Source organism: Rhineura floridana, chromosome 7, assembly GCF_030035675.1.
Source record: "Rhineura floridana isolate rRhiFlo1 chromosome 7, rRhiFlo1.hap2, whole genome shotgun sequence".
In the NCBI taxonomy this organism is placed as follows: Eukaryota; Metazoa; Chordata; class Lepidosauria; order Squamata; family Rhineuridae; genus Rhineura; species Rhineura floridana.
In genome coordinates this window covers 112,317,050-112,329,002 of record NC_084486.1, presented here as the reverse complement: position 1 = coordinate 112,329,002, position 11,953 = coordinate 112,317,050, and the positions used below count along the sequence as shown (strand labels likewise).

General features: G+C 38.1%; 1 protein-coding gene across 1 annotated transcript in view; it reads right to left on the bottom strand.

Moving 5' to 3' along the window:
• Positions 1-5,438: 5,438 nt before the first annotated feature.
• GRK7 (G protein-coupled receptor kinase 7) overlaps positions 5,439-11,953 on the bottom strand; it is a 54,114-nt gene continuing 47,599 nt past the window's right edge. The window contains exon 4 of the mRNA XM_061636898.1: positions 5,439-5,763. Within this exon, the coding sequence (XP_061492882.1) occupies positions 5,439-5,763 (325 nt within the window). The remainder of the gene's footprint in view (positions 5,764-11,953) is intronic.

The following is an 11,953-nucleotide window of genomic DNA, read 5'->3' as shown; positions in this document are numbered from 1 at the left end:
CAAGGTTCAAGAGACAAAACAGCACGTGTATATATATATATATATATAAGTTGGATGCACAGGAAAGAAGTTACAGGTGTAGGACAGGCACCCAATTAAGCTTGTAGATGGGAAGAAAGTCACTGAAGGTCTGGGAAGGCAGAAGAGATAATTTCTGTAGAGTAATGAGAGCAAATTTCCCCTCCCATTATGATGGCACTTTCCCCCTGGTCCAGTATCTACAGAAGAGATGGGGAACCTGTGGCCTTTCAGATGGTTTTTTTCACTATAACTTCCATTATCTGGCTATTGGCCATGCAGGCTATGGCTAGAGGGAATTGGAACCCAATAATATATAAAGGGCTACAGGTTCCCCCCTCCCCAGTATATAGACTGATAACTATACAGAGGTAATGGAGAACGGGAGGAGCCTGGCTGAGTGAAAGAAGGCCTAAATGCACAGTTTCCCTCTTCCCTAATTCCTCGTTTTTAGCTGCTCTTCCTAGTCCCATATAAGGCAATGAAATGATAAAAACAACAAGACTAGTTAGGGCAAGCAGTATCTGGTCTATGTAGTATTCCTCTAAGAGTCCAGTCCATTGATCAGCCTGGAGGGAGAGGAAAATCTTCCAAATTGTGGTTTGTTAAGTTTCCTAACATTGTAGCAGCTACCCACCCAGCGCCTGAGCTGTGTCTTCCCTGAGCACCTTCACTCCTAAACATTCTTGAGGTCTTCTGGAAATGGATTTTTTTTTTAAAAAGTTATTTGCCTTACACTATTTTTTTTCTTTTTCATAGTTAGGTGGATGCTCATATAGATAAATGCATATGTACAAATCTTTTGCTATATTAAAACAAAGGAAGACAAACTGCTTTGAGTATTGGGGGATTATCCAACACCAGTAATGTGGTAACAACGTCCTATTTGATATTGGACCATCACCTTACACAGTTATAGAGTATCATCACAGTATTTCCTTTAAAGCTGGTTGCAAACCCCACCCCCACGGACCTCTTGTATAGTTTTTGTTGGCACCAAAATAAAGATAATTGAACAAAACGTCATTCCTGTTCCCAGGAGTCAGTAATTTAACATTTGACACAACTACTGCCTCAATTAACTAATGGTAGCTCTGTCATGATACTCCATAGCAGCCTTCCCCAACTTGGTGCCCTCCAGCTGTTGAAGAGTTTTAAATTATGCATGTAAGAATTCTGAACTATCAGTTCGTACTTTAATTGTAAAGATATGGCACTAATGTCACAAATACTGGAGACAAATATTTCAAGGAACAATCTCCCTTAACTTTTCATAGACTCATCTTTTGTCATTTAAAAATGCTTTGTGATAATTCCTTGGGAAAGAAAATAATGAAACAATGAGCTTTCATTTCACAAAAGGAGTAATGGTGGACTAATTATTTTCCATTATTTATCACAATGTCACTATGGATATGCAAATCCCAACAATTTTTTTACCCATCAAACTAGAAATTGAAATAGTTTGAACATATTACAGAGAAAATTGTTCCACTGGAATTTGTACTTTTGTAATAGCATTGTTCAGATGACAGAAAGAGAAGTATAAATGCAGACAGTCCTCATTAATTTAATTATGTTGTTCAGTTTAATTCATCAGAATCTGCTATAATGAAGACCATGGTTAGAAAAAAACAAATTAGTTTACTTCTAATTCAAATGTTTTTTTTTTCTTGCTCTGGCAGATACTTGCTTTTGCCTGTAAGATGGAAAGGGTTGTATAGAAAATTTAATTTCCTACAGACCTGCTGGCTTGACATGAATCTTCATATGGTCTGCTCAAACATCTGATTTTCAGTCAATAATATTTTTGTGGATTACCACAGAAGCTGCTTGCTCAAAAGGCACAATATTGGTTAGATTAGCTTGTTTCTGAAGATGGTCTCCATAAAGGCCTGGTACATACAGTGTCATCCTTTTGATGCCAAGTGAAGACCTTTCTGTTCACCCAGTCCTTTTAACATCTTCTTTAAAGCTGATACTGATTTTTATTTTAGTCTCTCTTTTGACAGTGTTTGAGCATTTTATTCTTACCCCAATGGGATTATTCTTGCCCTTCATATATATTTCTAATTCTGTGCTGATGTTATGTTATCTTATTTTGTATTTTATTGTATTATTTATTTTGTGCATCACCTGGAGGATTAGATTAATAGGTGACTAAAAACTGTAAATATATAAATAAAGGCACCACTGTAGGGACAGTATACTGAGTTCAGGTATATATGCTAGGACAAAACTTAGGATCAAGATAGTTGTGTTATTTGAACATAGGAGGCAGCAGGTGGACACAGAAGTAAAGTTGATCAAAAGTTTGTGAGAATGATTCTGGCATAGCTTTCTCCCATGTTTACTAGCTTTGAAAGACGCTAAAACAGGTGTGGGAAATCTTTGGCCCTACAAATGTTGCTGAACTACAGCTTCCATCAGCCCCAGCAAGCATGGTCAATGGCCAGGGATGATGGGAATTGTAGTTCAGCAATATCTAGATGGCCAAAGGTTCCCCACACCTGGGCTAAGGAAAGGGGAAAATATGCTTTTTATATGTTCATCCACAAGGGTTTCCACAAGCTGTTTATTCCAGAACATTACCATTTCATTGGACATAATGGTTGCACCTTATTTAAGGCTCCACAGCTTAAAGGAATTATGGAGCATTCAGGCAGGAAAGAACCAAACTACCATTAAGTCCAACCTCTCATCATGATGCAGAAAATCCTACACATCAATCTCCCACAGACTAAGAGCCTCTGGTGTGTGACAAAGAGAGCAGGACAAAGTGCATTGCACCAACATGTCTATAGAAAAGCTACCAAACCACACTCTTTAGGGAAAGATACTTTTCAAATTTGATTTCATAATCCTATAGGGGTTGTCAAACAATCATTATATTGGAGGACCCATATATCTTAGTGGCAGAGCACCTGCTATGCATCCATTCCTGGTTTATATTTATTGTATTGATCTTTGGGGGACAGTTCTTATATGAATGTAATGCTGGGCAACAGAAACTTCTATGGACATTAGGGACTGGGATCACTATCTGATTCTATTCCATTTTTCAGTTCATCAAATGGGTTGCTAGTTCCTATTCACAGTGTTCTGCTAGCTATCGCGATTCCCGGTTCTCCCCCTTTTTTCTGTTATTTTTTCTGAAACATTTCATAATTTTCTCCATTATTCCTTATGCTGTTGTATATTTATATAATGTATAAATATTTTTGCAGCCCTCTAACCTGCAGAGATTCAATGTACCTCTAAGCCTTCCACATTTCACCAAGCTCCACTTTCAACTCTCCCAGAGGGGAGACAGTATTTATGAAATTAAATTTGTCAACACTAATCCCTTCCCCAGGCCCAGAATAAGGTCTTCCTGACACCGTCCATCATGTTTTCCTACAGGGAAGACTGGGTCCATTTATGTGAAAGACTGAAAGGGCTGTTCACAACAAATACTTGGTCCTCCTGAGGTAAATTTAAGATTACCACTGAACTTAAAATAAAATATTGCAGTATACTGGCCAAAACACAGAAGTAGGCATAGCATAACAACTCCTGTCATATAATAAGCAGGTCTCTTGTGGCTTTAACTTAGGCCTGACTTCTGAATCTATACCCATGTAATTCTAACAGCCACAAATGGGAGCAGTCTGCAGACTGAAATCAGTCTAGGCTAATTTTTGATGCTTTGAGAAAGGAATGTACAAGAACAAAAAATCTTTCCTCCTTTTGGGTTAAAGCTTCTGCTTGTTCCCTCCCTAGTCAGAATAGGGTTTTTTCTCACTTCCAAGTTTCAAGAATTAAGTATAAGATGTGCGGATTGCAAAACAAAGCTGAGTTCTGGGGCAGTAAACAGAGGAGACACAAGTCTTTGTAAATTTACACAGCTTTATACAAAACATTGGACCACAACAATATCTAATGTATCTGTAATTAACTTTGTGATTTTCAATTTATGAAATACAAGGTAGAAACACACTCACTGTTCTTCCGGTTCCAGAATGTTTCCACCTCTCTATTCTGAAAATAGGGGCAGACAACATTAGTCAAACCCCACCTCTTTTTACTGTAGAACTGGTGGGAGCAGCTAGAGTGCCTTTTTTTAAAAAACCACTTAATGGAGATTTTGCAACTGATCAGCAGATCAACCTGTTACTGCTGCAGGTGTGGCTAATGGAAATGCTTTGCTCTGGTGACTAGTGTGTTCACAGCCTCAGAATGCAATCTCAGTTGGAAACACTACTAGATGGCAACCACTAATTAAACTGATATGGAGGAGGATTTGGGTTCAAGGTTGTAAATTGTATACTTTTTAAAATATTGGTGAGTGCTTGGTGGCATCTATTTAGACTCCTCTTTGGATCATGTTAATAAAGTCACAGGTCTGTATATTTTCTTCAAACACAAACTTCTCCATGTGTTCAATTGCATGTTTGCTTTTAAATTAACCCAACTCTACAGGGCCATTGAACACAAATGATTTTAGGGAGGAAGGGCTGAGCAAACCAACGCTTGCATAAATGACCCCCAAGGACTTGACCCTGGAAACACAACTTCAAATGCTTGATTTCTGGCATCAGTAGCTCCCTGCTGTTGAAGAATCACCAATAATTAAACATTTGTATCACATATTTGCCAGCCTAAGTGAAACAGTTTCAGAATTAAAAAAAAAAAAGATTCTCAAAGTGAGACATTTACAAATCTTTGTACAGGAACTTGAGGAAGTACACATTTAAGCTATACCTATGTATGCACATTATTTTCCAGCATTAAAAGCACTTGTAAAAATGATTTACAATTTGCTTTAATCCCACTGCTTGCTGAATAAGCATTCCCGTTGCATTTGTATTATTTCTGTTCTTAAAGACCAGTCACAAACTGGTGTGATTCGTTTGTAGTTTAATTTAAACTACAGCTTTCATCAAAATGAAAATATACTATCAAGAAATCTGATAGGAAGTTGAGATCAGTAGCAAAATGAATGATGATTATTATTATAATGCTTAAAATATTGTAGCATAATCTACAAGGATAACCTATATCAATTTTTCTTAACTGCAACCAGTTTAGACCCACTATGTCACTCCTCACTCCAGTGATGAGTCCTTTTTGTAAAGAACTTGGCTGTATTACTACTGAAGAGTAACAAAGCAAAGGCAGTCCCAAGCAAACAAATTTTATATTCAAATAGCTTTGCATATTTTATCCAGAATTCATCATGGGCTGTTAAATGTTCTCACTATCTTAAAAGAATCCTCATTCTTCACTGTAGATTTCCAGTAGAATACCAACATGCAAGAGAACCATTGATTCAGCTTTCTTGTATGATGTCAGTGAGTTCTTGCTAGCCATGTTTGAGTATTTGAAATAATGGGAAGATCAATGGTGCATTCCCACCTTTTATGTTCCCGAAGTTATATTTATAACAACAAACAAACTCCAGATTTCGAGTCAACTCCAAGTACTCTGTTGGGATCATTCAGTTCTGCAAACAGTCCGGTTTCAATAACTTCTTCCTGCCAAGGTATCGGGATAGCACCTGTTGCAAATTGTTTAAAGAATTTATTGTCATTGTCATCAAACTCAATCCCCCGGACTTCAGAGAAGTCGGCAATGTCCGCAACATCTTTGGCATAGACAACAGATGTATCTGGCACAAAGGGAGGATCTATAAGGCCTGCCTCCAGCCTATGGAAGTTTATTGACTTGAAGAAAGGATGCTTCCTGGGATCATCCTCATTGCTCCTGCAATAAGACAAGAGACTGTCATGCAAGAGAAAGATAATTCTAAATTACAAGTTTAAACTCACACATGCACAGATTTTAGGCATATTCAACTGTGGAACCAGAGAGTTGAGGTACAGGTTTGTTTGCTTTCTTATTTACTCTTCTAAGAACTAGAAACACGAATCAAGGGACAAAAGGCTTTCCTACTTCATGGACCAGGTTTTACTCAGACTGAAAATTGCATCTGAAGAATGTTTACTTGGAAGGAGTTCCCTCTGGTTTCAATTAACTATGTTTTGGAAATGTAAGCATCAGCATCAAACTTAACATATGCTGCACTGTTTAAACAAGAGTTAAAATTCCTGTAAGATTATAAAGATTCTGGTTAGCAGCCCCAGGAACAACTATTAATGTATTACAGAGATTTTTTACCTCATCCTTCAAACGCTTCCAAGGGTGGCTTACAATAATCAAAGAATCAGATGACAATAAAAATGTATTAAATATGCAAACACTCTAAAAGCATCAGAATCTAAAAGCAATCCTAATGCAAAATGTTAGGCGTGTGTGTGTATGTGTGTTTAAATGGAGCTGCTATACTTCTGTCCCCTGCCCTTCCTCCAAGGAGCTTAGAAGGACAGTCCATGCAGGGTGCCCAGGTGGTCCCATTGACTTGAGGGACCCCACCAGGCTTAAAGACAGATATACAACATTTCTATCACTTGTCCCTATTTAACAGGAACAGCTTCAGTTTTTGTAATCTGTCTCTGGAAAACTGATGTTCCCATTTTTGCTTTTGGGGGCTGCCTCGTTAAGATACTGTTAACACAAGGTGCACAGGCCGCCTTTCTGCACACTGGATTCTGTAGTATTTTTGAGACTTGATCACCTACTGTTGGACAATTGTGTTTTTCTACCATAAGGAGCTGCCTTATACTGAGTCAGACCATTGGTCCATATCTAGATCGATTGGTGGTAGCTTTCCAGGAGTCCAGACTGGGGACATACTCAGTTCTACCTGGTGATGCCAGGGATTGAACCTGGGATCTTCTGCATGCAAAGCAGGTGTTCTACCACTAAGCTACGGCCCTTCACCTAACATAATCTTATCCAAAAGAACAACAATTGTCTTGGCTTTTAAATAAGTGAAGGACGGGATATTTCAGTCAATGAATGCAGCACATGACAGAGCAGAACTTTTAGCAATGCATAGAGGGGAAGAGGACTCGTGTGGTCAGTTTGAAAACAGGGGTGTTATGAACATGTCTATTTTAATCTGTGAAATGCTGGTGGGTATGCATAGAATCTTAGAGATGTGGCCGCAGGCCAGGAACAAAATGAGGTACTGAAAATGACTGAAGCATTCCACGAACACTATTCCTAGCTTAGAAGGAACACACCAGGCACAATCACTAACTTTTGGAGAAAATAAGAAGAAAACAAAGTGTCTTGCAGCCTTGCCTCCCTATATGGAGAGTCTACAACCTGGATATCACTGAGAGACGTGTGAACATCCAAACTCTCAGAACAAGTGGAAAGGAGCTAAATTGCCTCTCCGTGGTCCTATTTGCTTCTTTCCTCTGAGTTCAATGCCTGCAGGCTATGGTAGGGAATAATGTGCGTGTTATGTGCTTTCAAGTCGATTACGACTTATGTCGACCCTATGAATCAGCGACCTCCAATAGCATCTGTTAGAAACCATCCTGTTCAGATCTTGTAAGTTCAGATATGTGGCTTCCTTTATGGAATCAATCCATCTCTTGTTTGGTCTTCCTCTTTTCCTACTCCAAATGGTCAATATAGGAATCAAATTGATTATATAATTAGTAGTAGCAGATGGAGAAGTTCCATATTTTCCACAAAAACAAGACCAGGAGCAGACTGTGGTACAGATCATGAACTGGTAATACTGAAAATCAGAGTAAAGCTGAAGAACAACAAAGCAATCATAATGCCAAATTTAAGTAACATCCCAGAAGAATATAAACATCAAATAAGGAACAGATTGGAGGTTTTAAACTTAGTTGACAGAGAACTAGAAGAACTATGGAGTGAAGTCAGAGACATTATCAGGAAAGAATGCAAAAAGACAATACCTCTAGTTAAAAAGAGAGAAAGACCTCAATGGATGAATGAAGAAACTCTTAAAATGGTTAAAGAGAAAAGGAAAGCAAAAGCAAAAGGAGATAGAAACACGGTTAGAACCCTAAATGCAACAATACAGCACCTAGTACGTAGGGACAAAGAGAACTATTACAATGGTTATTGTATAGAAATAGAAGAGGACAACAAAAAGGGTAGAACAAGAGCCCTATTCCAAAATATTAGGGAAATTAAAGGGAAGTTTAAACCAAGGGTACTGATGTTGAATAATCAACAGGGGAACACACTGACTGACTGAGATGAAATAAAAGGAAAATGGAAGCAATACACTGAAGAACTCTATAAAAGAGATGCAAGGATGACAGATTCATTCACGGAAGAACTGTATGATGAAGAACCAGAAACTTTAGAATGTGAGGTGAATGCTGCTCTTAAAATACTTGGAAGAAACAAATGACCAGGAACAGATGGCATACCAATAGAGTTGCTACAAGCTACTGAGACTGAATCTGTCCAAATTTTGACATAAATCTGCCAAGAAATATGGAAAACTAAACAATGGTCCACAGACTGGAAGCATTCACTATACATTCCAATTCCAAAGAAAAGAGATCCCAGGGAATGCAGTAATTATTGAACTATTGCCTTAATACCCCATGCAAGTAAAGTCATGCTCAAGATTCTACAACAAAGGCTCTTACCATATATGGAGCAAGAAATGCCAGTCGTCCAAGCTGGATTTAGAAAGCGAAGAGGTACCAGAGATCATATCGCAAACATATGTTGGATTTCAGAATGAAATCACCCTGTGCTTTATAGATTACAGCAAAGCCTTTTATTGTGTAGATCATGAAAAACTATGGATTCCTTTAAAAGAAATGGGGATGCCACAGCATCTGATTGTCCTGATGCGCAACATATACTCTGGACAAGAGGCTACTGTAAGGACAGAATATGGAGAAACCAATTGGTTCCCAATAGAAAAGGGTGTGAGACGGGTGCATTTTATCACCCTACTTGTTTAATCTATACGCTGAACATATCATACGGAAAGCAGGATTGGACCAAGATGAAGGAGGTGTGAAAACTGGAGGGAGAAATGTCAATAATTTAAGATATGCAGATGATACCATACTACTAGCAGAAACCAGTAATGTTTTGAAACGAATGCTGATGAAAGTTAAAGAGGAAAGCACAAAAGCAGGATTACAGCTGAACGTCAAGAAGACTAAAGTTATGAGAACAAAAGATTTATGTAACTTTAAAGTTGACAATGAGGACATTGAACTTGTCAAAGATTATCAATAACTTGGCACAGTCATTAACCAAAATGGAGACAACAGTCAAGAAATCAGAAGAAGGCTAGGACTGTGGAGGGCAGCTATGAGAGAACTAGAAAAGGTCCTCAAATGCAAAGATGTATCACTGAACACTAAAGTCAGGATCATTCAGACCATGGTATTCCAGATCTCTATGTATGGATGGGCAAGTTAGACAGTGAAAAAAGTGGATAAGAGAAATATCACCTCATTTGAAATGTGGTGTTGGAGGAGAGTTATGCACGTACCATGGAGTGCAAATATGGGTGTTACAACAAATTAAACCAGAACTATCACTAGAAGCTAAAATGATGAAACTGAGGTTATCATACTTTGGACACATAATGAGAAGACATGATTGACTAGAAAAGACAATAATGCTGAGAAAAACAGAAGGGGGTAGAAAAAGAAGAAGGCCAAAGAAGAGATGGTTTGATTCCCTAAAGGAAGCCACAGACCTGAACTTACAAGATCTGAACAGGGTGGTTCATGACAGATGCTCTTGGAGGTCACTGATTCATAGGGTTGCTGTAAGTCATAATCGACCTGAAGGCACACAGCAACAACAAATGTTGAAAAAGAGGATAAATGTTGGCCTTTTTTCCTTCTTTTAAACAATTGTCAACATGTGTAAAATAATTAGAAATACTAAGATTAGGGTGGAAAGTTACCCACCGGGTACTAGAGGTAGCAGAAAGCCTGTCTATGCTTATTATACTGGAGATAAAGAGAGAAGGAAAGCAAAAGCAAATAGAGATAGAAAATGGTTAGAACCCCAAATGCAACAATACAGCGACTAATAACGTAGGGACAAAGAGAACTATTACAATAGTTATTGTATAGAATAGAATTGTATTGTATAGAATAGAAGAGTATAAAAAAAAGGTAGAACAAGAGCCCTATTCTAAAGATTAAAGAAATTAAAGGGAAATTTAAACCACGAGTAGAGATGTTGAATAATCAACAGGGGAATATGCTGACTGACCGAGATAAAAGGAAGATGGAAGCAATACACTGAAGAACTCTATAAAAGAGATGCAAGTATGACAGATTCATTCATGGAGAAACCGTATGATGAAGAACCAGACATTTTACAATGTGAGGTGAAAGCTGCTCTTAAAATGCTTGGAAGAAACACAGCACCAGGAATAGATAGCATACCAATCCAGTTGCTACAAGTTACCTAGACTGAATCTGTCCAAATCTTGACAAAAACTTATGGAAAAATATGGAAAACTAAACATTGGTCCACAGACTGGAAGCATTCAATATACATGCCAATTCCAAAGAAAAGGGATCCCAGGGAATGCAGTAATTATCGAACTATTGCCTTAATATCCCATGCAAGTAAAGTCATGCTCAAGATTCTACAACAAAGGCTCTTACCATATATGGAGCGAGAAATGTCAGACGTCCAAGCTGGTTTAGAAAGGGAAGAGACACCAGAGATCATATCGTCAACATACATTGGATAATGGAACAGACCAAGGAATTTCAGAAGGAAATCACGCTGTGCTTTATAGATTACAGCAAAGCCTTTGATTCTGTTGATCATGAAAAACTATGGAATGCTTTAAAAGGGATGGGGGTGCCACAGTACCTGATAGTTCTGATATGCAACCAATATTCTGGACAAGAGGCTACTGTGAGGACAGAATATGGAGAAACTGATTGGTTCCCTATCAGAAAGGGTGTGAGTTAGGGGTGCATTTTATCACCCTGTTTGTTCAATCTATATGCAGAACATATCATACGGAAAGCAGGATTGGACCAAGATGAAGGTGTGAAAATTAGAGGGAGAAATATCAATAATTTAAGATATGCAGACGATACTATACTCTTAGCAGAAACCACTAATGATTTCAAACGAATGATGATGAAAGCACAAAAGCAGGACTACAGCTGAACGTCAAGAATACTAAAGTAAAGACAACAGATTTATGTAACTTTAAAGTCTACAATAAGGACATGGAACTTGTCAAGGATTATCAATATGTTCGCACAGTCATTAACCGAAATGAAGACAACAGTCAAGAAATCTAAAGAAGGCTAGGACTGGGGGGGGGAGCAGTTATGTGAGAACTGGAAAAGATCCTCAAATGCAAAGATGTATCACTGAACACCAAAGTCAGGATCATTCAGACCATGGTATTCCCAATGTCTGTGTATGGATGTGAAAGCTGGACAGTGAAAAAAGTGGAAAAGAGAAAAATCAACTCATTTGAAATGTGGTGTTGGAGGAGAGCTTTGCGCATGCCATGGATGGTGAAAAAGACAAATAATTGGATGTTAGGGAATAATGCTTTAAACAAATTAAATACTTGCTTTCTGCTTAGAAAGTGGCATTTTAGCACCACCTCCAGGCTGAAATACATGCATGCACAAAAGTCATCAGAGGCCAGAGAGACCTTTTATAAGAGCAAAGAGTAGGAGAGCCATAGTTTAAAATAAGAAAAGGAAAAAAGCTGAGTATGGGGCCCCAATGTAGGGTCTCTGATGGAGTTCCATTTGATGCAGATTAGTCAGTTTGAGAATTCACCGGCACATTTACATAAAGGTCTTCCATGAGATCCAACTCTCTTATCTTTTTTTGTTCGTTTCTTAGTAACAAGGGTATCACTATTGCAGGCTGAAACCTGGAATTTTGATGTTATAGTTTACAAGTTTAACAATCAGACTTATTTATACCTTTATTCAGAAAATGTGCACACTGGAGAAAAATTCAAAACGATATCAAAATATTTCTGTCTCTCTCCTCTACCTCCACCACAACGTTTTTCCTTCCA